This window comes from Solanum stenotomum, chromosome 9 (genome assembly GCF_019186545.1).
Source record: "Solanum stenotomum isolate F172 chromosome 9, ASM1918654v1, whole genome shotgun sequence".
Classification (NCBI taxonomy): Eukaryota; Viridiplantae; Streptophyta; class Magnoliopsida; order Solanales; family Solanaceae; genus Solanum; species Solanum stenotomum.
Window position 1 is genome coordinate 48198572 of NC_064290.1, and position 26358 is coordinate 48224929.

Sequence of the window (26358 nt, forward strand, 5' to 3'; positions counted from 1 at the left end):
ATTTGAACTCTGAGAACTCTACAGTTGTGCTCTCTATGTATATGGACTATGCCCATTGTGTTTTCCAAAAGACAAGATCGAGCAGCAAAACACAATAAGCATGGCCCATATACATAAAAAAACATAGCTACGGAGTTTAGAAAATTCAAATAACTGATAAAAAATAAACAAGAAAGGCATAAGGATATAGAGTACTTATTTTTGGTTAGCCAATCATGAACAAGCAACCATGAAGACGCACTCAAAAACATTGATGATCCAGAATAAACGGAAACGAAACTTGTTGTTAATCCACAATGGAAATATTTGTCAGGTGTTGAGGATTAAAGGAAATGAAATGTGTAAAGTGAGAGGAATTTGGGATCAAATAAGTTACTTTGATAATTTACCAAATATCTGTGCCAATTAAATTTTCCTAATAGTAGTGTTAAACTGTAACTTCATATTCTCTTTTTTGTTTTTTCATGGATGGTCTTATCATCATCTTTAGTTGGAAATTTTGTTCATTTTGATGCATAATTTTATTTTATTTTATTTTATTTTACTTGACTTTTATATTAAAAATAAATATTTTATTTATGGTCAATTTTCAAATTTGACTATTGTTATTTTATATAGTTACTTAAAAATAATAAAGTTGTCTTGATTTAAAAACAAATGGAGTAACATATATTATTTGAAAATTACATTCAAAGTACTATTAATCACAATAATTAACGATTTAAAATATTTTAAAAAAAAACATATTAAAGATTTGGTTCACTCTCAAAATTTTACATGTGTCACATATATTGAGAGAAAGGAAATAACATATTATCTGAAAATTACTTTAAAATTACTATAAATCATAATAATTAACAACTTGAAATATTTTAAAATCATATATAAATTGTGTTGACTCTCCTAATTACATTTGTGTCACATAAATTGAGATTTGAGACAAATAACATATATTAGACCAGTGGTTGCACGACTATTGTATCAATTCATATTATAAAACTCAATTAACTATCACTAATGGTTGTGGTCGAGTGATAACTACTCATTCATCCTCAACCGAGTCATCTTTGTAAGGGAGCATTTTATTCCCCTCCCAATGTGAGACTTTCCGACATGAATTTGAATTTAATGAGATTTCAAAATAGACAACGGATACCAAACGAGATTTTTTTTTTTTTAAAAAAAACAATTAACTGTGACTATGAACTTGATTTAATTAGATATTTAGATATTGTAATATATATTTGGTGGAAAAAAAAAACAAGGAAGATGCTCAATATTTAGAAGCAATTTAAGGAAAAGAAACAAACAACAGAAACTGCAAGTTATGAATACTTTTACTAATATTTTGTACAATAAATGAAGTAATTTTATTCCCATGATTCATTTATGATTGAATAATTTTAAGAATTTAACTATTAAGTACTTCCTTAATCTATAAATTTCCCAAGAACAAAGAAGGTGGAAATTCTGCATTCAAAAATACTAATGAGATACTTGGGCGATCTTTCTTCTTCTCCTTCTCTCTAAGGTTTGCCCCTTTTGGTTTTTTCCCCCTTTTGAGGGATACCCATTTGATTAATTATGTTAAAGTTTGAATCTTTTTTGGTTTTTCTAAGAATTCTTGGTTAAGTCTTTTCTGGGTGTTTGTCAAATTTCAATCTTGTTAATCTTGGACTAAAGTGTTACTTGGATCAATAATGTAAGTGTTTTGTTGAATGTGCTTAATTGGGGTTATCAACTGTTTGATCAAGAACTGAAATTTGAAGTTTTTTTGTTTGTGTATATATGTTTGTGTTTGTTTTAAGTCTTTTTTTGTTTCTGGGTATTTGGAAATTCAATCTTTTGTTATCAGAATGAGTGATAAATGGATTAGTACTGTGAATGTTTTTTGTGGTTCTTGAATGCATTGAGCTTTTTACTGGTTGTGCATAGAGTGCCTAATTTGGGATTGGCATCCCAGTTTGTAATGACTTGAAGATTGGGGAAGAGTTGAGTGAAAGATTGGATCTTGTTTGGGAGTTAGCTACATTAGATTGATGATTGTATTTGATGAAAGCCAATTCCCATTTTCAACTTTTTTTCCCCAAATATCAATTGGAACTGTCTTTTTCCAGTGACATGTTAAATTGTCTTATAAGTTTCAGCATAATTCTCTGGCATCTCAAAATCCATACTGATCTAAGGGTAAACTAGTTTTGCTCTAATAGTATCTTTTACTCCTTGAGTTGTGGGTCTATAGGAAACAACCTCTCTACTTCTGAGGTAGGGGTAAGGTTTGTGTGCACTTTACTGGCTCTAGACCCCACTTTGTGGATGGGCGGTAAGTTGTTGTAGTAGTAAGTATCTTTTATTTTCAAAAAAGTTGCTTCTTTTCTTTCTTATTGAGTTAAGCATAATTTGTCTTTCTTCATTAGCTAGGTCTTCATACTTCTCAATGTCTATCTTGTTATTTGCTCAGATGTTCTGCTTCATTACAGTTGCTTCAGTCGAGTAAAATTGACAATTATGAAATTTCTTGTTTGTAGCAGAAGAGATTCACATATATTGCACTTGTGCTTCCTAGTGAACTAAGAGTTACTTGGCAGTTTTTCTTCTTCCTCTTTTCAGTGAATATCTGTTGTGGTATGTATTTACTACAGTCTACAAGTAACGTTGAAACAAGAACTGCAACTTTTTGTATCTTTGGCTTGACAAAGATTTGACATTTTTCTCATTTATAAAAAAGAAAAAGACCTCTCCTCATCTGCTCTTTTCGTGTTGTCTTATTTGATCATTGATTGTTTTGTCCTTGCAGGACTTTTAATGTCACACAACAAGCTATGATGCCTGGAAAAACAGATAAAGATATGCATAAAGCAGTTGCGAGCTCATCACAAGTAAAAAATGTGTTGAGAAGATTAGAAAAAAAAAGATCTAGGCTGAAATCAAAATCTCATGGAAGGTCTACTCATGCATCTTCGTCAAGGAGAACAGTTGCCAGTGATGGTAAGGGAAAGTGCTGTTCTGGGGAAAACATACTTAAGAAAGAAATTCTGAAAAAAGCTAAATCATCAAAGAAGAAGTCCGTATTGAGCTGTGAAGGAGAGAAGCTTCAAGCATGCAACTCAAAGGACAACTTAAAACATGATAACCTGGATACTGGGTCTGACAAGTTAAAGAGAAGAAGAAAAAGGAGGAGAAGAAAACATAATGCAGATCCAGATGATGTTTCACGTTTACAAAGGAGGACGAGATACCTCTTGATCAAGATGAAGCTAGAGCAGAACCTTATTGATGCTTATTCTGCAGAAGGCTGGAAAGGTCAGAGGTGTGTACCTTATCCCTCTTATCTACATAAATGTATTTGTCTTGCCTAGAGACTCGATACTGAGTATCGTAACTGTTTGGTCCTCAAATGGTAAGAAACTAAAGAAACATATTGTCCTAAGTAAAATGTTTGTGTCCATGTGGTTGTAAGTGTGACGAATATGCATGTTTGATGGAGCTGTTTCCTTGTTAACTATTAACTTAAAAGACGGAGTTGTTTCCTTTTTAACTATTTACTAAAAGACGGAGTTGTTTCCTTGTTAACTATTAACTAAAAGAGGGAGTTGTTTCCTTGTTAACTATTAACTATAAGAGGGAGTTGTTTCCTTGTTAACTATTAACTAAAAGAGGGAGTTGTTTCATTGTTAACTATTAACTAAAAGAGGGAGTTGTTTCCTTGTTAACCAACAGCAACAACAACATCATACCCAGTGTAATTCCACTAGGTGGGGTCTGGGGAGGGTAGGGTGTATGCAGACCTTATCCCCTACCTGGGGGAGTTGTTTCCTTGTTAACCATTAACTAAACAGTTTCAACCTCTCGCTCTAAGCTTTTAATTGAATGCTCTGATCTGATAAGCCTTTCTAGGTTAATTTTTGAAACTTGCTTCTGCTCTAGAAGAATGGGAAATTGAGGAATTTGAATATTTGGTACTAAAGACATGCAACGTTCCTTTACTTCACTCTCAGTGCCACACCCATATCGACACGATGTGGGTGTGGGATCCGTACCCAATCCAGTCAACTGGTTTTGAGTACTTTGACCAAATCCGAGGGAGAAATTCTGGACAGATTCAATGATTTTCTGTAATCAAAACAAGAACTAACGTGGAATTGAAGAAAATGGAGTACCTTGAATGTATAAATTTCTACTGTCACTCCCTTTCCTTTTATCTCCTTCCACGAGTCTCCTCTCTATCAATATTTTCTCCTCAAGTTTTCCACATAATATCTCATGATTTTAGGTTTTATAACTCTATTTTTAGATATTTAAATTTTTTAGCTGAATCCCCGCACTTGTATCCATACATGGATCCGTATCCCCAAATCTTAAAATTTAAATCATGGAGGGTCCGACCTCTAGATCCGCACCCGTATCGGACGCCCGCACCTGCGTCCGAGCAACTTAGGTTGCTTCAACGAGTTGCCCGAACTGCTATTCTGAAGGGTATAAAGTTATTATGCAAATATCACTATTGCTTTTAGTAAGAGATTTAGCAGAAAGAAAGTTTGAGTTCATTGTTAACGAGGGGCTTCACATGTTCATAATAACACATGGTGTTTGCTCTGCTTCAATGGAATGCCATGGTTCGACGTATGTACGGTTTTAATTATTTAGAATTGAAATCATGTACTATTTTGATATAAAACTGGAAAAGGAAGTTGGAGCAACCTTTGATTTTTGATATAAAGTTAGCTCAAATAGTGTGAAAGACTGTCGTGTTTGAGTTTTGAGTTGCACGATATTGTAATAATTATGAGAAAAAATGTCAACACATTTTGTTTAAAAGAAGTGGATAATGGTACTTATCCAAAAAGAAAAAAAGTGAGAGAAGAAGAAAAACACTAAGGTAGCCACTCAATACGACTAAAAAGGTTATTGTCTTCCATGTAATATTATGGTTTCTTACATCGTCATGGTACTTATTTTGGGAAAGCAGTTGGGTGTACTTGCTTTCAGAATTTATTACTATGAGCTCTTGAATTGTAGGGTCTCATGACCAACAAGTGACACATGCAATTAACTCAAGCCTTCCTAGTCTCTTTAATGCTTGGAATTATTGGTGCCCATTAGCAAATGAGAATTACTATAAAGAGAATCTTGCTTCAGTACAACAATAAGTATGCTTCAATCTCAATAGGGGCTTGTAGAACTATAGATTCTCAAAATCAACAACAAACAACAACAACATACCCAGTGTAGTCTCACACACTGGAGATTCTCAAAATCTCACACTTATTTTTACACTTGACATATAAATCTCCAACCCAACTGAAGATACTCCCAGTTAGTGCTTTACCGTATATAAATGTATCAACAAGTGTGAGTTTCTAGATTAACTCATCTTACGAAAGGATTTGACAGTATAGACCCCATCTTTTCAGGCTAACCACTGTATGGGATCTTTTGTTTTTGTCCAGAATTACTGAGTTCATTTTCTGAATAAATTCATCTACCTCCTCCAATTCCCAATCAGACTGATTGCTTCTGAACTAAAAATTCCATCCAGTCTCCAAAATACAATATGCAATCATCACATCAAAATCTTCCACCTAGTGGTGGAGTTGGGATTTTCACCAAGGAGAGTCATATGTAAACAAGTATACACAGAAGAGGCCAAGGGTATTCAACTTATAGTATATATACTTTAAAAAATTACGTATCTGCAAAATGTAATTTCCAATGAGAGGGTGTAAAATGACAGCCCTTGACAAGGGTAGCTCCACCACTACTTCCACCATTCTAAAGAGGTTAGGGTATAGTTCACTAAGAGTTATCGTTCATGTGTGCAACCAGCAACTTTGTCAGATTTGATTATGTTAGAGTGGATTAGAGTCCCACATTGGTTGAGATTTGAGAATGGACCGGTGGTTTGCTTATGGACTTGGACAATCCTCCCTTCGTGAGCTAGCTTTTGAGGTTGAGTTAGGCCCAGGTGTCATATCTTTACATGGTTTCAGAGCCAAGTCCATCCCATTTGGGCTCCCGTTGGGTTTGGGCGTGGAGGGGGCTGTTAGAGTGGGCTAGAGTCCCACATTGGTTAGGGAATGGATTTGTAATTTGCTTGTATGAACTTGGGAAATTCTCTCCTCATGAGCTATCTTTCGGGTTGAGTTAATCTCAGGTGCCATATCAGTCATATATTTACAGATTATTGCTAATTTTCTCTACTTCTTTCGGTCATTTGTTAAAACCACTTTTAGCTCCACTCTCTATTTGAGTTTCCACCTAGGGATGGTATTGTTCTCGCTAAATGAGTCTTAACATTGTATAATCAATAATGACATTGCTAATAGTGAATTCTTTTATCCTTAATTGCTGAGGATGATGTTGATGTTTAAAAATACAGTAAGTTTGTAATCTTGAAATAAGCAAAACCAAAAATGAGAGAGGAAAAAAATTGTGAGTTAATTTATCAATGTTGTGTGAGAAATAAGAGACATGATGCATCAAATATAAAATTAGGACTGACAGGGAATATCAGATTTATTACTCAAGTAATGAATAGAAGAGTAGTAGACACTCTTACTTTAATGTGGATCTGACTTCCGCAATGATTTTGTATATGACAAGACAAGGCATGAGACAATTCATTTCCAGTCCAAGAGATGTATTTATGTTTAGAAGTATGGTAACAATTTTGATGCCCCTCATTTGCTGTCCTGCAATCCGAATATTGTGGACTGCACAAGTAGCTACCCTAAAGTTAAACCCTTAACAGTAGAATCAGCACAAAGGAAAGGAGCATTTACAAGCTATGGCCTATTTAGACAAACTCAATATGTAAATGCTAGTGTAACTTTATCCTTTCAAGCGAGCAGCTCATGTGACATCTTTCGTCTTTTCATCCAGTCGAGAAAAAATTAGGCCAGAAAGAGAACTACAAAGAGCAAAGAAGCAAATATTAAACTGCAAGCTTGGAATAAGGGAGATAGTTCACCATCTGGATTTTCTTAGCTCTGCTGGGCAGATCGATGATTCTGCTATTGCTCCAGACGGATCTGTCCATCATGAACATGTAAGCATCCTTCACAAAGTGTTTTTTGTCTTATACGCTGTAAACACTTGCATGTCACGCAGTACCATGATGGCTGATTCTCTTTTATTTTTATTGCACTTTATTTCCCTACCCCCTTAAAACTCATAGCAGCATCAAAGCTGAAATAGGAAAAAAGTCTGCATAAATAGACAGATAATCAAACTCATAATCAAACTCGGATGCGGAGTTCAAAGTTTCTTGTTCCATTTTCAGATTATCTGTGCCAAATGCAAATTGCAAGAAGCTTTTCCTGACAATGATATCATACTTTGTGATGGTACATGCAACTGTGCCTTCCATCAAGAATGTCTTGATCCTCCACTATCAACGGAAAATAGTAAGTTAGTTTGAATATGCTTCTATTTCTCCCTTTTCTTCCACTGCTTATGCAGAGCAGAACTTTACGCCTGAAATTCATAACTTTTGCTTAGCTAAATGGCTGCTGGCTCATATTTTATTTGTGAGAACTTATTCCAAAAGAAACGATAATTTGCAGTACCGCCAGATGATGAAGGCTGGTTTTGCAAATTTTGCAAGTGTAAGATGGAAATAATAGAAGCAACAAATGCTCATATTGGCACCCACTTTGCTATGGATAGTAACTGGGAGGTTGAGTAATCTACTGTTGTACTCTCCATAAAATCATTTTTGCACCCCTCCAAGAATTATCTATTGATCGGTAATTAATGATGACATATCTATTTGATTAATACAGAATATCTTCAAGGAAGAGGCTCTTCTGCCCGAAGGTGAGGAGTCCTTGTTATGCCCCGAACAAGACTGGCCATCTGATGACTCCGAAGATGATGACTATGATCCCGAAAAAGTTGCTAATAGTCACAGTAGTACTGATAGCTTTGAGAGTGGTTCTTCCAGTGAAGCAAGCAGTGGAAGCATGTTAGGATCACTTGAGGATGAATTGCTAGCTTTAACAGGAAAGCTAGAAGATGGCAGCGGTGGAAAAGATTATTTGTCTGAACAGATTGCTGGGTCAGATTATGAGACAACTGACTGCGAAGTTCTATCTGGTCCCAGACAGAGAAAAGCTGTTGACTATATTAAGTTAAATGATGTGAGTATGTTAATGTCCACAAGTTTTCTGGATTTCTACCACATGTTGCTAACAAGAAATCAATGATGCTCTTATGTGGCACAGGAAATGTTTGGAAAGCATGCTCCCGCGATCGAGCAAAATAGTGAAGACGAAGATTGGGGTCCAGGTAAAAGAAAGCGTAGACGGAAGGAGCCTGAATCAGATGCTGCAAGCACCCTTATAACCCTTTTTGAAAGCGAGAGAAGTTGTCCAGAAAAAACAGTGGATGAAGTGGAAAAAGAGTCTTTGGGTAGACCAGCCAAGAGAGAAATATTCAGGATTCCTTCTGATGCAGTCGAGGTAATATGCTTCTTTGCAGTATTCGTTGTTACATCAAAGAGGAAGCATCTTTTACAGTATTCTTACTGCTCAATACTTCTGAGCTTTAACAGGAACTTCGCCGTGTATTTGCTGAGAATGAACTTCCATCTAGACAAGTACGGGAGAACCTCTCCAAGCAGCTGGGTATTGAATTTGAGAAGGTAATGATAATTGTGATATACCAATAGACACCTAGAAAGTTTAGATCCTGTAGTACTGCAGTCTTCCATGATGTATAGTCAGCTCTGTTAGAAATTGGCAACTTAATTGGTCAATAGTCCACAAAGTTTTAAGTGTTACTCTAGCAACAACTGATATTGTTATATGTTTTGGCTACGACTCGTATGCTCTTAGGATAATTACATGCTTTTACTCAGATAAAAGGGGAAAGTAAGGGAGGAAGAGGATTGGGAGGTGGCTGTATGATGATTTATCTTATTATAGTTATAAATAATGATGTTCTGAAGCCTAAACCTTAAGGCATGCTTGGTATGGAAGAAAATGTTTCACAATTTTTCCATGTTTGGTTGGTAAATAATTTTGGGAAATATTTTCTCCAGAAAACAAGTTCCTTAAAAATTAAGGAAAATGGCTTCCATAATTAAAGTAGGGAAAACAAGTTTCATAAGTGACATTCCACATTAATTGTTTCTTAACTCTCCAACACACCCCACTTCAACCCACCCTATCGCCCATCCCTACCATCACCCATTCCTACCCTCCACCCCACTTCCATAATGTTTGCTTAGACTAATATGAAATGCTTTTGGGATTATATTTTCTGCTTACTTACCGAACACTGGAAAATAAGTAAGAAACCCACTTACTTTTTCTGTGGAAAATATTTTCTTTCATACCAAACACCTAAATCTCTTGAGATGCCTGTGACGGATAGGTTGGTGGAAGCTATGTTAATCTGTTCGCTTTATATATTGTTTTCATTTGCTTATTTGTCTGCTACATGCTATTTTTAGGTGAACAAATGGTTCAAGAATGCACGGTATACGGCCCTTAAAGCTAGAAAGGTAAGGATTGAGCTAAGATTATTGGTGTCCTTCACCGCTTAAGTTTCTCTGAACCTTGTCTCCTGCCATTTTTTCTCTTATCATGATTATGGTGATGATTACATTAGCTTGCCATTATCATATTATCCGTTCTTTTTGTACTTTTCTCTTTTTTCTTTATGTGGTGGCAATTTCATTAACCCCTGAATTTCAGGGGCTGTATAACATTTGGCCTGGAGCTGGATATTTTAATTCTAAGTTCTTATATTCATGGGTATCAGCAGGTTGAGGGCACAAAACCGTGTCAAGCTACTAGTCCTACAACATCAAGAGGATGTACACCTGAGACTGTAAAGGGTGAACCAGCAGATCATGTTTCGTCAAGTGATGCAGAAGAAAATGCAGCCCAGACACCTAATGAAGAAACTCCCAACTTGGTTATCCGTCCTTCCAAGAAAAAGCATGACAAAAAAGCAGTAATAACATCAACAGATAGAGCAGAGGTACGTTTAATTAGCTGAGAATCCATGTGCAGTTCTATTTGGTCTTCTACATTAATGTATATAAAGAAAATATTGTGTTTACGCTTTACTTTTTGGCTCGGGATCGCTTTTCTCTATGTGAAAATGCTTATAATGTGGGTTTTAATTTTTAACTATCAGAAAAAGAAAAAGGTAAGTAACAAACACAAAAAAGAAAGGGCGAAATAGCTTATTGTCTTGGTTAGAAGATATATATTTTGTCGCTGAGAGGATTTTATTCCTAGTCTGAAGTGATATGTACTGCAGATTCTTAAAATATAGAGAAAGCTATCTTAATTTAGCCTGCAAGGATTGGGAATGTTGCTATTCTTGCTATTATCCTATAGCTGACACGTGATTAGCACCTGCCGATGCTTCCATGTCAAACACAGTATATTTAAAACCTGGCTGAATTTAGTTAATTTGCTTGCAATTTCACATTTCAAGTTCAAATTTCTGAGTTAGTTAAGCTTTTGCTTGAGAAACTTTAAATGGGTAGAATCTCCCGTATTCAGTGCTCATTTTAGTTGAAAGATGGATGTATTTTGGTCTTACAGCCTGTTTGGATTAGCGTATGACTTATAAGTCAAAAGCCATACTAACTAATGAATGGCTTTTGGCTTATAAGCACTTTTTTAGTTTACTCAAACACTACAAAATTGCTTAAAAGCTATTTTGGTTAAACAACACCTAAAATACGCTGATCCAAACGGGCTCTTAGTCATTATTCACTTAGAAAGTCTAATTGAAAGATGGATATATGTTATATTTGTGTTCTAAATTTTCCTGTTTCCACAAGCAGACACTAGTAGAATCTGGCGATGACGTGAGCCTGAAACTACTGCGAGACAGAGCAAAAAAACAAAGGAGAAAAATCAATTCCAAGGAGAGGGAAAAGATAAAAGAAACTGAAGCTGAAGCTGAGATGCAGGAGCTTTGTAGAATCAAGGACAAAATAGCAAGACTCCAGGACGTTTTACGAAGGTTTCCAAATCGCAGATGTAGAAGAGTGGACACTTCTAGTTTAGATGAATCATTGGTTGTCTTTATACCTGTTGCACAGTTACAGGAGAAAAGGTGACTAATCACTTCTCCTCTTTTTTTCCTTCCTAAAATTGTGTTGCTCCATTTTTCACAAATCAACAAAGACAGACAAGGAGGTTGAATGAGGCAAATACAGAAGCAAAATTCTTCTTTTCCCGTTATACATGTATAGTTTTCTCTCTTTTTGTAAGGACATGCAATGTAAAAGATAGTAACCTTGTAGAATAGATCAGTTTCAGTTATGTTAATTGGCACAATCTATAAATGTGGCTACATGAGTATCTTACAGTATTCATAATATTTGAATGTAGTGTGACCTGTGCACTCCTCATTGGATGCAAGTGGGTTATTGCATCATACATTGTTTTCTACTGTGGCAATCGTCATAGTCATTGCTGTGAACTAAACGCGTTGTATCATACTTCTTGATTACCTTATCCTATTTAGTGGAAAAACTTGTCTTTCTTTTTTCTTGATAATTTCATTATCTAAAGAGTACGAACAGGCAACGTACTGTGATCAACGGATTTCTTTGAAAAAATAAACATTGGAGTTTCTCTTTTGGTTTTAATACTTCCCAAAATTTCCTCAGCAAAGTCTTGCAAAACCAAAACCCAAATTCAGAGAGAATAGGTAACTGCAACAAGTTATCGAGTTACTTAAAAAAAACAGTTTGTGTGCACCAGAGGCTGTGATAGGGAAGTGGTAACCACCACCATTTTTAACAATCGAGCCCAAAGGCCAAAACAAATACCAGACACCGGGTGCAAAACAAAACAAAATAAATGGTTTAGTCAGTGGCTGAGTTCCCTACAAAGCAATCACTGCTTAGCCTCTTAGTTGCTAAGCCCAGATAGCATTATCCTTGGCCTCTTAATTAATACAGAATTGTCACCCCATGGTAAGGACATCAGCGAAAAGCAGAAAGTTCTTCCCCAGGTGTGTCGAAAGGAGAACTATGTAATCTCGTATACTTGCTATATAGACTTAGCTTGTATAGAATAACAAATACCATGACATTGAAAAATACGCACTGCTAAAATAGAAGATAATTCTTTGAAGGGGAAAGTAGCTTACTATTAAAAGCATTTAAGAATTCTTTTGAGATGTGTCACAATAGACATGAAATAGAACACTCAAAAGCCAAGGTAAAATCTGATTTCAGAACATTGGAAAGTAAGGGAATTCAACAAAAACTTCAGGAAGTGTGGCTCTCCTCGGCAGCAGCTTCAAAAGTTTCACCAGCCACAAGTTCTGGTACATCATCATCGTCTTCCTGTGCTGCAACAGCACCTGCAGCTGCATCAGCAGCACCAGGTGCCTGCTTCTGGAACTGCTCGGCCAACTTCTTCAAATTCTCCAAATTATCAGGACCTGAAATTGCATTTTTCAACAGTCAAAACACATGTTTGATTGTTCAAGCTTTTATCACAACTTAGTGTAGGCCTAAAAATGACACATACCCAACTGGTGAATGATCTGAGGAAGAATATCCTGCAATTCTGCGAGAGGAAAGAAATATTAAGCTTAAGACATTCTTATGCACGTGGCCAAGACATAATGAAAAGGAGTTAAAACAGTAAGGGGCTAAACTCCTCCGCTAACAATCAAGGACTCGTGTTGGAGAACCAACAGAAAGAATGCTAGTCTTGAAGTATAATTTGCTTTGAGAAATAGTTATAAAGTTTATGTTGAGGTTGCAAGGCAGGAGGAAAGAGTGAACACATACTCTTTGTCTGGGGAGTACCACTAACAACCCATGTGTTTGCAGCAATTGATGCTTGAACTGAACAGAATCCAAAAACAAAAGGTTATTAAGAATGGCAATAAAGCGACAGATGACTAAAACTAAGTGAAATATAGATTATATTTATACCTTTGGGGTTAACGAATTGGATAACAACATCCTCCTTGAAGATGTTGACTTCTTCAATAGCAGGAATGGCATTGACACCTATTCTTTTCAAGGTGCTCTGTAGTCTTTTGTCATCGGTTGTAGTTGTCTTGTGTACGGCCTTCTTCTTTCTGCAGAAGTAGCTCTCATTCAGCAAACATGAATGAGAAAAATAAGATACCCCTTATCAATACACTTCTCGTGTACCTTTTCTCTCCACCCATCGCTCAAGTTTTGACCCTTGGACTAACACTAGTTAGTCATTACAAACTTAAGTAGGGGTTTGGCCATAGAGTACAAATATTTTTCATTTTTTTTGTAATTAATGAAATTGGAGTTGAAGATGGAGTTTTGTTTGGTTGTACTTTCTGCATAGAAGTGAATAAAGCAATTTATTTGGAATTTATGTAGCAAGGGAGGAGTTGGAAAACAAGTTTGGAGCACTTTTTCAAACTTGGAAACAAACTACAAGTTGGGATTGGAAATTTTATAACCAAAAACTGATTTTAAAATGAAGTTGGCAATTCTTCCGGAAAAAAGAAGAAGAGAATATTATCAAGGGCAAACAGGCTCTCAAGTAACTGAAATCTTTTAAGTTAGCAACAAACATGTACATTCTTTCTCAATACATTAACACACTATTTTCATGTGGTAACATTCACAGAAAACTAAACAGACCTTCTCATGGTACCCTTTCCACCGGTTCTGACCGAACCGGCCATCTTTTGCAACTTTTCTACATTCATCTGTCATAGAAAAAACACCAAAAGTCAGTATTACTCAGTAAACAAGTAACAAGAAACTGCCATGATTATCGCATTCCATTTTACAGGCACCATATATCTGTAACAACCTCCATGACCATTAAACTAAACTAAACCACAGCCACAAATTTCACAAGCTAAAAAAACAAATCCCTCTATACATAAGCTTAAAACACAAGCACACATGAATGTTACAGCTAACTGCAGGTACCAACTTAACAAACACAAGACTAAGAAGGACACATTTATATTTTGGAGTAAACCAGTTTTCTGAACTATTAAATTGGTCATTATACACATGCAAAAAAGCAGCTAACAAAAGAACTAATCCTCTCTGAAGATTAAAATAAGACAAAACAGAACCACTTAAATGCTTAGGGAGCTTACAAAATGAAGTAAAAAAGGGTCATTAATAAATTGGTCTCTTATACCTTTCTATGTAGTCCCAATCCAAAATATATAAATTCTTTTCAAAACTAATACAAAATCCACATTAAAACTAGAAGGTTCATCCTTTAAAATTCAAAATCCCCATTGTCCCATACACACATCTCTACTATATCTACTATAAGAGAGTACACAGTCAAAAAGCTAGCACCTTTTTTCTCTTTTCACCAGATTAAGATCCAGAAAAACAAAACTCAAATCCAATCAATACCATCAATTCATCCAAACCTCATCAACAATTCAAACACTAACATAACATTCATTAACATTATCCAAACAAAAGGTATACAGTAACACACAGAATTCATCATAGTCATGTACAAACACAGTGGGGAAAAAAAACCAAGAAAAGCATAAAATTAGACACCCATTAGGGAGATTAGGGGGTGGGTGGGTGGTGAGGCATAGAGATGCTAACCTTGTGAGGAGAAGACTGAGCTAAAACCCTAGCCGCAGAGAAGATGGAAAAAAGAATGAAAGACAAGGAGGGTTTGTTTTGGGTGCCGATAACTTTATATCCTACTATATAAATGTGAGAACTTTTCCATTTCCAGATATGCCCTTACCACTTCTCTATAAAGACGTATGTATCCCCTTTTTTCATTTTTTTTTTCTTCTTCATTATAATAAAAAATCGAATCGAATTGAATCGACAAAGGCTTTCATTTGGTTTGATTTTTTCGAAGATAGGTGGACTAAACCAACAGTTTTTATACATAATTTATATATAATATAATACTCCATTCATTTTTATTTATACGTCGCCTTTACTATAAATAGATGGCCATTAATATTTGTCATTTCACAAATTCAATGCATAAATGACATTATTCTGCTTATTTTACCCTTTGAAAGTTATTAGCTCTGAAAGTATACATTTGTTCAACATAGAAAAACTAAGCAATTGATTCATTGCCATTACTTAAATTCAGTGGCGGAGCTAGGAATTTCACGAAGACGGTCCAAAAATTAAACAACAAAAGCTTTTTTAAAAAAGGGAAAAAAATTGTTTCAAATGAGATTTGAACACACAAGCACTGCTCATTAAAGATGTCTAATCACACATTCAAGACATCTTAAATCACTAGGCTATAACAACCTATTATGTTAAGGGTGTCCAAAATATGTTATTTAATCACTTCGTGTATCATTTTACTTGTATATGCGATATTTTTTTTCCGACGAAGGGTGTCCAATTGGACACCCTGGCTACATGTGCCTACGCCACTGCTTAAATTAATTAATTAAGTAAATTAATTCATATCCATTTATTGAAAATTTGACTTCAAAAGAGTACTAAATAAGGATACAATGGTAAGTTTTACCTAGTTTCTTAAGGAGCGAGACATATAAAAAAGAAGTGAGGGAGTATCTATTAATGAGAGTACAATTAATAAATAACTTTGTAATTTGGTTAAGATTTTCAATGCTTAGTTAAATTGATCTAAATGAGAAACTTAAGGGTTTAAAGGACTATCATAGGGTCACAACCCTAAACTCGGACACTCAAGAAATCTGTTGGACATGCGAATTGACATCTCTTACAACCAACAATATCCTCTATTCGTGGAGCAGAAGTAATCTTGACTTCTGGAAAATTCAAAGTCAAATAATAAATTTTGATGAGACGAATCAAACGCATCAAAAATTGTCTCAAAATTTCGTCCAACTCTAAAAAAATCCAAATTACAAACACAATTACTATGGTGAAATCTCATGAGCAAAGTGTCAGTCATTTTCAAAAGTTTCTCAAATCAAATTCTACTGTGATTCATGATGTCTAGCCTATTGAGAATGAGAGGCCATCATCACTAGATCTATCTCACTACAAAATTTCAGAAGATTCCATATGGCCGTTTCAAAGGTATCAATCGGTAAAGATTGACGAAATTTCATTTTGTAGAATAGTGTATAAAATTGTTTATTATTGTATATGGGTATATAAATACCTCCTATAATTTCGTATATTATTATATGTTGGTGTATAAATATTGTATATTAAGTTTTTAAACAATTCTGTAAAAAAGAAATTTGAAAGGTTTGTATATTGTTGTATGTCGGGTGTTTATTATTGTATACCGAATTGTGTTATAGGCTAAAGGTTTGTATATTATTGTATATCGAATGTATATTATCGTATATTTAATTGTGTTATGGGCTAACGATTTGTAATATAAGTTTTGGGCTATATTTTTGCAATATAAAATTAGGTAACTATACTTTTATGAAAATTTTCCATTATGCGTGAATAAATTTATTTTAATTAGAAAAAAAAAATATACCCTTAAACTATTCAAAATAGGTAAACTTTAACATCTAGTATTACATTTTTGGCTAAAAAATATTCCTCATCGTTATATTTTGTGGCTCAAATATTGTCATTTATGTAGCCAAATAGCTTAAAATATTCTTTCTACTCATGGGTTCCAAAACAAGGGAAAATTGATCAATTTTACCCTTGAACAATTCAAATAGAATAATTTGGCCCTTAACTATTTATTTTTTGTATTCTGTTTTTTTGGGGGGAGGAAGGGGGTGGGGGTGGGGGGATATAATGTATGAGATATGTAATTACAAAGTAACAACAATTAAAAAAAAAAAACAGTATATACACCTTTTCATTTAACCAATAAAAATGACAAAATATAACGCTTTTTTTCTTTTGATTTCTTACGCATTAGATATGAGTTAATTGTTTGTTAAATAAAAAAAAGTTATTACCAAAACATGGAACTACGAAGAAGAAGAAGAGGAGAAGAGACTGAAGTATATAATATAGATACATACCATATACATTATATAAAAATATATAATTATTACTATAACAATGTATATTAATGTATATACATTTATTTTATATTGTTATGTATCATATATATATATACAATTATACATTATTTATACAATATAGATACATTACATAATATTACATACACATACGGTCATTAGCTGATTTTTTTTTTGTTTTAATATATTTATTTATTTAAGAATCTTTTAAATTATCCCCATGTTTCAATGTGGGCTGTTATATTTATGTTAATGTTTCTAACAGCTTTGATGCATAAATATTACATGATAAAAGAAAAATATAGAGCAAAACAAAAGGGGAATATCATATGTATATCAGCAGAATATCCATGGATGGTCTTGATTTTTTTTCTTTGATAAGAGAAGTTATAAAAATAACTTTTATAAGAGGTGTTCTTAATTTTTTTTTTGGCTCCGCTTAACAAATTATTTTAAAATAGCCATCGCTTTAGAAAGTTCCATCATTTGCCAATAAAACGGACATTCATGACTTATCAAGATAGTGAACCTACTCAATTGACTAAAAATTTTACCGACAAAAGTTAGAACTTAGATACGTTGTCCATCAAACATAAATTTTAACTTTTTACCCATAAAATAGACGTTCAAGACATTTTAAGAGATCACAGATGCCTAGAAAAAAAAAGTTGAATAGAGGTTAAATGTGTGCTTAGGAAAACATTTCACTAGAGGAGGGTAATGGCAATGATAATTAATTACTTGACTATCAAATTAACTTTGGTATGTTCATTTTTATACTAATCTATTATTTACACAGAAAGCAAGATTGACCCAATCTGAGTTTAGGCTAGTTATTGACCGACCAATTTATTATGAGGAAATTTTTTAAAAAATAATCAAGACTAGAAATATAATCAGGTTTCTTAACTATAGTTTGCTTAATTACGATTCATAGCTATATGTTAGAAGGAAGAGAGAATCGAGTGACATTGAAGAGGGAGGAGAGAGACGAGCGGAATCTAGGAGAGAGATACACTTGATTTGTATATATGATAATTGTATCACGAATACAATTGATTTGTATCAATGAATACAATTATATCAAAGACTATTGTATTCAATTTGTTGATGCAAATCAATTGTATCAAGTATATTAACAAATACAATTTGCATCGACGAATACAGTTATGTCTAACAAATAACCAAAATCAATTTATATTTTATCATAACTTCTCAACTTCATCGGACTACCAAAAAATACTCACAAGTAACCAATTCAAAATTGAAATTTCTCTTAAGTAGAGTGAGAACATATAGAAAATGTGTGCGCAAAACTTAAATGTCTTTATTATTATATTATTACATAAAAGAAAAAAAACACAAATTACTTGACATTCTCTCATATATTATATATTATATTATATAACATAATGTCAAGTGTTTATTTAATTAAAGCACAAACTCATATAGTTCTAATTTATATTATCAATTTGGCTTGTTGACATGGTGATCATCAATAGATTTGGTCATATCAATGAAAAATTGAAGCAAATTTGTTAGCTCAGGGACATTCTCATTTGGCCTTTCATATTCCATAGTCCAACTGACTAAATCCTTTTCACCTTCTTCATCAACATGGAGACTTACCTTCCAATTCTCATATTCATTCACTATATCTCCTTCAAATTCTTTGAATGTGATTATCTTTTTCTCTTCATCGATAGCTTCAATTATCTGCTTCGAAAACTTCTCTTTCCCATCTGGATTATACAAAATTTCGTTACGTACATCAAACTCATAAATAATAGTAAATTAATACGATTGTCATTTCAAATTACTTACACAATGACAAGGCAAGTTATACACTTGTAGTAAATTAAACGAACGGTCTGTTATAATTTTTTATGGACTTGCACATATATTGTAAAGAAATAATTGTATGAAGTTTGTTGCTATCGTTAAAAGATTGATCTATATTAATAGTGATCTTCTAAGTAGGGGTGTACAAAACTGAACCGAAAACCGAACCAAATCGCAAATCAAATCAAATTGAGAAAAAAAATTCGACTAGTGGTTGGTTCGACTTGGTTTGGTATTGAAAAGAAAAACCCGACTATATTTGGGTTGGTTTGGTTTTTAACTAAAAAACATCAACCCGACATTATATATATATAATTTTAAAATTTTATTTATACATAAAAATATTTACTTTGATATAATTTTTAAATATTTCTTATACTTTTTCATAGTTTTTATCTTTTAATATATTATTTCAAGTTTGAAACTTAGAATTCTGAATGGTTCAATAAAGATTATAGTTCACGGATGTTGGTAATTATAATAAAGCTTAAATCAAAATCAAATTAATACTAATGCAAAAAGAAAATCAATTCAACACTAAGAATGACAATAATATTGAATATTTGTTCTTTGGTTTTACATTGGTTTAGACAATTCAAATACATAATCTAATTTTAATTTCCTTTAATATTTAGTCATGTAACTAATACTTATTAAACTTATTTTAGCATGATTTAATACTTTTAAATTATGAGCATTTTCATTATGACTTGTTAATTTGCAATATTTATTTTACGCGATTTCATTAATATTATTTTTTTGTTGGATATTTTAGTGTCATTACTCATATCATATTTTGTATTATTTTCTTAAAAGCACCTTAGATAGTTGTATTTTGGTTGGACTAAAGAAATATTTGAAGTACAAGTAAATTATATGTTTGTATGAATATTTTACCGGAAAAATCCGAAAAACTCGAAAAAATCCGAAAAACCCCGAGGTTGAAAAACCTGAGTTTTATTGGTTTGGTTTGTAGATTTAAAAATCCGACACAAATGATTTGATTTGATATTTGAAAAACCCGAACCAACCCGATCATGTACACCCCTACTTCTAAGGTTTTTAACATTCTTAATAATTATACACGATAGATCTTAATAAAGAGACGATAGTGTTTGTCTCTTAAAGTTTGATCCCGGTTCAACATGGTGCTCATCCTTGCTTAATTAAGTATATGCTTAATATATCAACGAATGAAACACCTTAAGTTTGTCTGTAAATTTTTCAAAAAATCAAAATGCTTAATAATTTTGACAAAATTGGGCTTACCATGGGTATACTTCCAACAAATTTTGGAGCCAACAGTTCCAAAGTCTCCTTCAAGACTGTCACAACCTTGTACATGGACAGGGCACATGGTGGAGACATGGTGTGGTTTGTGCCTAAAGGCATCATGAAACACATCATTCTTAGCCTTCACTTCTATTTGGGCACACAATTTGGACTTAAGACCCATGCCTTTGGAACTATAAAATGAGCTAGGGATCAAGAGTATTGCTTACTAATAGGGAAAATATAGTGGAGTACAAGAAGAGCTATATAATTCTAGGCTATTTATAGAGTTGAGTTACCATTATTTTAATGACGAAGATACGGTCCACCTTTGGCAACCTACTTCTTTATATTGTAATAAACTAGTAAGGGGAAATTCTTGTGATGTACGGATCCAATGTTTATTTATAATTTTTTTCATTTAAAATAAGTTATATATATTTGTGTGGTAGTAAATTATCTCATTACGTGTACAATAAATTCTTGATAAATATTATTAATATTGATTAATTTTAATTCGTGTTATTTCAATGGTTAATTTTTTTTTGTTTTATAATAAATTATATACATTTGTGTGGTTATAAATTATCTCATTATTTTTTTTTATCGAAAACCTAATGTGAGGAGGCTTATTGGGATATCCATAAATTAAAGTATTATTCTTGTTTTCTTACTCTAAAAAAGTTGCAAAAATTCACACAAATATCAACAACAATCAAAGTAATAAAGTTATAATTAAAAGATATAAATTTAAAAATTAAAACACCACTAAATGGGTTCAGAAATTATACCCTAATTATTTAATTTTTCTAAAAAAGAAAAAACTTATTTTTTTTAGAGAAACAAAAAGAAAATTGAGGCACAAAGACACGACGACGAAAACGCATTTTGCTTCACCTCAACTCCCTCTTATTAATTTGTTAGGCATAGTTTTTACTCTTGTTTTTCGCGTCCATTAAAAATTAAATAAATATATATATATATATATATATATATAACAAATACAACTTACGAGGTGTAGTTATTACTACTTTATTTCTACTTCTTATATTTGAAGATGACCAGTGTTAAAAAAAATAATTTCTTTAATGCTAAAGGATATAATTAAAATAATTATTAACTTCAAATTTTAATTTCTAAAGTGATAATTATTTTGGGACACATTTTTTTAATGTTAAAAAGATAATTAAAAAGAGACGGAGGAAGTACATAGCTCTTGAACGACATGTCTATTTGAATTGTGTGCTTTTAAGCCAAAGGTGGACCCCACTCCAAAAATTAAATTTTCTTTTTTTAATTTATTTGTCTTAATTTTCTTAATTTGTTATATATATATATATATTAAAAAAAACACATTGAAAGTGTTACAAATCACAATAATTAACAATTTAAAAATATTCTGTTATATATTTAAAAATTACGTAAAAGGTACTATAAATCATAATAATTAACAACTTAAAATATTTTAATATCTAATAAGAGACTACAAGCACACAATTCTTAACGGTATGTTATATATTTAAAAATTACATTAGAATTACAACAAATCACAATAATTAGCAACATAAAATATTATTCGGACCAACACCTATACAATCATATATATGGGGATGAATTCCTTATATGGAAATTTGTGCCCCAGCTCCCACCTACCAACTAATGCAACAAGTAAGTATCATAAAGATCAACTTGGTAGGTATAGTGTCATTTAAAATTTATTAATTATAAATTTATAAAATAATTTGGATTATATTAAATTTATGAATATATTTGTCCAAATAAATATTATGGATTAATATAATTGAGTTAATTATTTAAATCTAATAAATGTAGATTTAATTAAAGCCCACTTCATAAAACCTATATGACATGTCACTTAAATCTGATTGGCCGAAGGGAGTCCTCTTTCAATCACAACTCCTCTATTTTAAAACTATAAATAGGGGTCCTCATAATTCAGAAAAAGAGGACCAAGAATTCGAACAAGAAGTTAGAGAAAGCTCGTGGATCAAAAGCTGCAATTTCTCTACAAGTTCAAGAATTCGAGAATTCAAGAATTAAAGTGTTCCAAGTTCAAGATTTGAAGAAGTCAAGATCAAGTTCAAGAACGATCAAGACCGACGGATTCAAGATCAAGCTCGAAGCCCTTGAATTCAACTAGAAAGTCAAGATCAAGATAAAGTTCAAGATCAAGTCCAAATCCAAGATCAAGATCAAGATAGAGATAAATCCCAAGTTCAAGATCAAGCTCAAGAGCCCTTGAATTATATTTGAAAAGGCGAATTCAGAGGAATTATAGAGATTGTAACACTCGCACTTGAAATATAAAACGATTGTTGCATAATTTTTCGTTCTTGATTATTGTTTTCTCGACGCGAATTTTATTATCTACAAATTCTGGCTCGCCCAGTGGGACAGTCTCTACCTTTCATCTCAACTTTTCAAGTATCAAAGAATATCAAAATGACTTCCACTATAGAAGAACAACTAGCAAGCTTGACAAAAGCGATTGAAGGCTTGACAAAGTGTGCACACGAACAATTTGCTAAACTTTTGAAGTTAACAAATAAGATGGATAACATGATTGAGAGAAGATCAAGTCAAGCACCTCTGAAGCTTCATAAAATTCAAGACGAATGAGAGTCTTGCATAAAGCAAACAAAGATCAACGAGATTCATCTCCCCGATGAAGGTTTGATTTTCATTGATCAATTGAAAGACTTTATCATAGAGGTTCTCGAAGACAAATCTGAGTCTTCATTCAAATTTTCTCCCACATATGCAAAGCCATATACAAAGGATTGATAACTTGAAAATGCCTAAGGGCTATCAACCTCATAAGCTTCAACAATTTGATGGCAAATGAAATCCCAAGCAACATATAGCGCACTTTATCGAGACTTGCAATGATGCCGGGATGTATGGTGATTATCTCGTTAAAGAGTTCATTCAATCTCTCAAAGAAAATGCCTTTGATTGGTACATAAATTAAATCTCGAACCTAATTCAATAGATTGTTGGGAGCGGTTAAAGCAAGAGTTAATCAATCGTTTCTATAGCACGAGACGTGTCGTTAGTATGAATGAACTTACAAAGGCTCGTCAAAGTAAAGATGAGCTAGCTGTTGACTTTATCGATTGCTGGAGAAGTCTGAGCCTCAACTGCAAAGATCGTTTTAATGAAACTTCTAGCATTGAAATGTGCATCCAAGGCATGAATTGGGGTCTTCACTATATTTTGCAAGGATTAAAGCCAAATACATTTGAAGAGTTGGCAACTCGTGCACATGACATGGAATTAAACATGACTTTAAGAGAAGATCAACAATCTTCTGTCTATGGACCTCATGAAGATGAAAATATAAAAGAACTCCAAAGTGGGGTCAAGTCTGCATATGAAGATGACTTTGAAGAGTCAATATATATTTAAACGCTCCTTAACGCATGAGGTTAAACTGCAAGTTACAACGCTTTTTAACACACGAGGTTAAACTGCAAGTTACAACGCTCCTTAAATCGCATGAGCCTAAACTGTAACTGCAAGCTATAATGCTCCTAGACGCACGAGCATAAACTGTATGTCTCAAAGCTCTTCTAATTTGAGTTAAATCTTCAAATTAAAATGCTCTTTGAGCCACGAGTTTAAACTGTATATCATAAAGCTCTTTAAATTTGAGCTAAATCTTCAAGTTAAAATGCTCCTTGAGACACAAGCTTAAACTATATGTCATAAAGCTCTTCAAATGTGAGTTAAATCTTTAAGTTGAAATGCTCCTTGAAACACGAGTTTAAAATGTATGTCACAAAGCTATTCAAGTTTGAGTTAAATCTTCAAGTTGAAATACTCCTTGAAACACGAGTTTAAACTGTATGTCACAAAGCTATTCAAATTTGAGTTAGATCTTCAAGTTGAAATACTCCTTGAAACATGAGCTTAAACTGTATGTCATAAAGCTTTTCAAATTTGAACTAAATCTCTAAGTTAAAATGCTCCTTAAGGTACGAGCCTAAACTAACATGTCAGTCCTAGCCCCCGAGAGTATAAGTTGTGTACGGTACATCCTAAATCATTCACTCTCCCAGAACTACATTGTGACTTGATCCTCTTCACTGAGGTACATAGGCACTTAGAATCATATTCTAAGTTCAGCTGCATGAGTGTCAAAAAACCAAATGTTCCCACTTGATTTGTCACATAAAAGTTAAAGCTATGAGTAATCTTTCATAAAACTCCAGACTTGCACCAAATGGTGGTGACTCAATGGGGGCAAACCCCTATGAATAAAAGTTGTTTCAAATTGAAGTTTTCAAATTCTTCAAGTTTGCAAGTTGAAGTCTTCAAATTCTTTAAGCCTACAAGTTGAAGTATTCAAATCTTCCAACTCTGCAAGTTAAAGTCTTCAAATTTGTCAAGTCTACAAGTTGAGGTTTTCAAATTCTTCAAGTCTGTAAGTTCAAGCCTTCAATTTCTTCAAGCATGCAAGTTGAATTCTTCAAATTCTCCAAGTCTGCAAGTTGAAGTCTTCAAAATCTCCAAGTCTGCAAGTTGAAGTTTTCAAATTCTTCAAGTTTGCAAGTTGAAGTCTTCAAATTCTTTAAGCCTGCAAGTTGAAGTCTTCAAATCCTTCAAGATCAAGTTCAAGTCTTCAAATTCTTCAAGCCTAGTCTTTGAAAGATAAATTATTTTGACAGGACTTGAAGAATGGGGCATTTGTAGTCATTTAAAATTTATTAAATATAAATTTATAAAATAATTTGGATTATGTTAATTTTATGAATATATTAGTCCAAATAAATATTATGGATTAATATAATTGAGTTAATTATTTAAATCTAATAAATATAGATTTAATTAAAGCCCGCTTTATAAAGCCCATATGACATGTCACTTAAATCTGATTGGCTGAAGGGAGTCCTCTTCCAATCACAACTCCTCTATTTTAAAACTATAAATAGGAGTCCTCATAATTCAGAAAAGAGGACCAAGAATTCGAACAAGAAGCTAGAGAAAACTCGTGGATCAAAGGCCGCAATTTCTCTACAAGTTCAAGAAGTCGAGAATTCAAGAATTCAAGTGTTCAAAGTTCAAGATTTGAAGAAGTCAAGATCAAGTTCAAGATCAAGACCGCCGGATTCAAGATCAAGACCGCCGGATTCAAGATCAAGCTCGAAGCCCTTGAATTCAACTAGAAAGTCAAGATCAAGATCAAGATAAAGTTCAAGTTAAAGTTCAAGATCAAGTCCAAATCCAAGATCAAGATCAAGATCGAGATAAATCCCAAGTTCAAGAGCAAGCTCAAGAACCCTTGAATTATATTTGAAAAGGCGAATTCAGAGGAATTATAGAGATTGTAACACAGGAATTATAGAGATTGTAACACTCGCACTTGAAATAATAAAACGATTGTTGCATTATTTTTCGTTCTTGATTATTGTTTTCTCGACGCGAATTTTATTATCTACAAATACTCCCACGTTTGTTTTTATTTATTTGTGTTTAATTTGATATATTTCTTAAGAAGTACTCCACAAATAGATGAGTAGTTTTGTTATATTATTTTTATTAATTATAAGTTATTTAAATATTAAAAAATAAATAGTATTTAATAGCAAGGGCAAAGGTAAAATAGACATAAATTGATAATTATCTCTTAGTTTTTCTGAATAAGTAAAGTTAGATAGCTATTTTTACTATATTGGACAAATAAAGATAGATGTAGGGAGTAATAGAAAAATTGTATGATATACCCCTCAATTTTATGATATATTCTTCGTTATAAAAGTTACTCATATATATTACCATTATAAAAGTGACTCACATATACCTTTTTCATCTAATGAAAACGAAAAAACATTGATTTTGAATTTATTTTTTGATTATTAATTTTTGAAAAATTATATATAGATATATATGATCCATCTAACAGAGTTTAGAGTATACTTGATCTTTCTCATACATGATTTATTTACTTCTTTGATTCAATGAATAATTTAAATTTTAAATCTCCCTTATAGATCCATTCTCTTATCATTATTTGAATTTTTTATTTTTCTTTCATTTTTAGCGTAAAAATATGAGAAATAAAACACGGAAAATGTGAATGAGAAAAAATAAAAAATTTAAAACTACAATTATTGCGATTATATTGTAATTTATTTTTTGCATCTGTAAAAAAAACTAAAAACTTAAGTCATCTATGATAAATTTTAGGCGAAATGGTCCGATGGACCCTTGTACTTGTATGAGTTTGTATTATGGACCCTTCTACTTAATCCTTTACCAACTGAACCCATTGAAATT

At 32.8% G+C, this 26358-nt stretch overlaps 3 protein-coding genes across 6 annotated transcripts; 1 reads left to right on the forward strand and 2 right to left on the reverse strand.

Moving 5' to 3' along the window:
• The first annotated feature begins 1336 nt into the window (after positions 1-1336).
• Positions 1337-11411, forward strand: LOC125875867 (pathogenesis-related homeodomain protein). Of its 4 annotated transcripts, none has more exons than XM_049556910.1 (12): positions 1337-1531; positions 2529-2625; positions 2798-3310; positions 6883-7048; positions 7283-7406; positions 7566-7678; positions 7785-8141; positions 8226-8462; positions 8555-8644; positions 9458-9508; positions 9769-9990; positions 10811-11411. In XM_049556910.1, the coding sequence occupies exons 3-12, from the start codon at positions 2823-2825 to the stop codon at positions 11087-11089; spliced, it is 2127 nt and encodes a 708-aa protein (XP_049412867.1). In that variant the 5' UTR covers positions 1337-1531; positions 2529-2625; positions 2798-2822; the 3' UTR covers positions 11090-11411. The 4 variants fall into 4 exon arrangements, with proteins under 4 accessions (XP_049412867.1, XP_049412868.1, XP_049412866.1 ...); XM_049556911.1 differs by having other exon boundaries at positions 2532-2625; XM_049556909.1 differs by lacking the exon at positions 2529-2625.
• Positions 11412-12101: 690 nt separating this feature from the next.
• LOC125875868 (nascent polypeptide-associated complex subunit beta-like) lies at positions 12102-14712 on the reverse strand. The gene is made up of 6 exons (XM_049556913.1): positions 14576-14712; positions 13625-13692; positions 12929-13077; positions 12782-12838; positions 12516-12554; positions 12102-12426 (listed from the first exon to the last, which is right to left on the reverse strand). The coding sequence occupies exons 2-6, from the start codon at positions 13690-13692 to the stop codon at positions 12251-12253; spliced, it is 489 nt and encodes a 162-aa protein (XP_049412870.1). The 5' UTR covers positions 14576-14712; the 3' UTR covers positions 12102-12250.
• Positions 14713-18251: 3539 nt separating this feature from the next.
• Positions 18252-20321, reverse strand: LOC125876298 (kirola-like). The gene is made up of 2 exons (XM_049557444.1): positions 20056-20321; positions 18252-18686 (listed from the first exon to the last, which is right to left on the reverse strand). Exons 1-2 carry the CDS (start codon positions 20240-20242, stop codon positions 18412-18414), a joined length of 462 nt encoding a protein of 153 aa, XP_049413401.1. The 5' UTR covers positions 20243-20321; the 3' UTR covers positions 18252-18411.
• Positions 20322-26358: the final 6037 nt, after the last annotated feature.

What these genes read in the sequence shown, in the direction of transcription:
- LOC125875867 (XM_049556910.1), top strand. Translation starts at nt 2,823, where the DNA reads ATGATGCCTGGAAAAACAGATAAAGATATGCATAAAGCAGTTGCGAGC. An exon ending in CTATGGATAGTAACTGGGAG is followed by an intron (nt 7,679 to 7,784) that starts GTTGAGTAATCT and finishes TGATTAATACAG; the next exon opens with AATATCTTCAAGGAAGAGGC. An exon ending in CGGCCCTTAAAGCTAGAAAG is followed by an intron (nt 9,509 to 9,768) that starts GTAAGGATTGAG and finishes CATGGGTATCAG; the next exon opens with CAGGTTGAGGGCACAAAACC.
- LOC125875868 (XM_049556913.1), bottom strand. Translation starts at nt 13,692, where the DNA reads ATGAATGTAGAAAAGTTGCAAAAGATGGCCGGTTCGGTCAGAACCGGT. An exon ending in CCAATTCGTTAACCCCAAAG is followed by an intron (nt 12,839 to 12,928) that starts GTATAAATATAA and finishes GATTCTGTTCAG; the next exon opens with TTCAAGCATCAATTGCTGCA. An exon ending in TCAGATCATTCACCAGTTGG is followed by an intron (nt 12,427 to 12,515) that starts GTATGTGTCATT and finishes ATGCAATTTCAG; the next exon opens with GTCCTGATAATTTGGAGAAT.
- LOC125876298 (XM_049557444.1), bottom strand. Translation starts at nt 20,242, where the DNA reads ATGGGTCTTAAGTCCAAATTGTGTGCCCAAATAGAAGTGAAGGCTAAG. An exon ending in TTGTTGGAAGTATACCCATG is followed by an intron (nt 18,687 to 20,055) that starts GTAAGCCCAATT and finishes TGTATAATCCAG; the next exon opens with ATGGGAAAGAGAAGTTTTCG.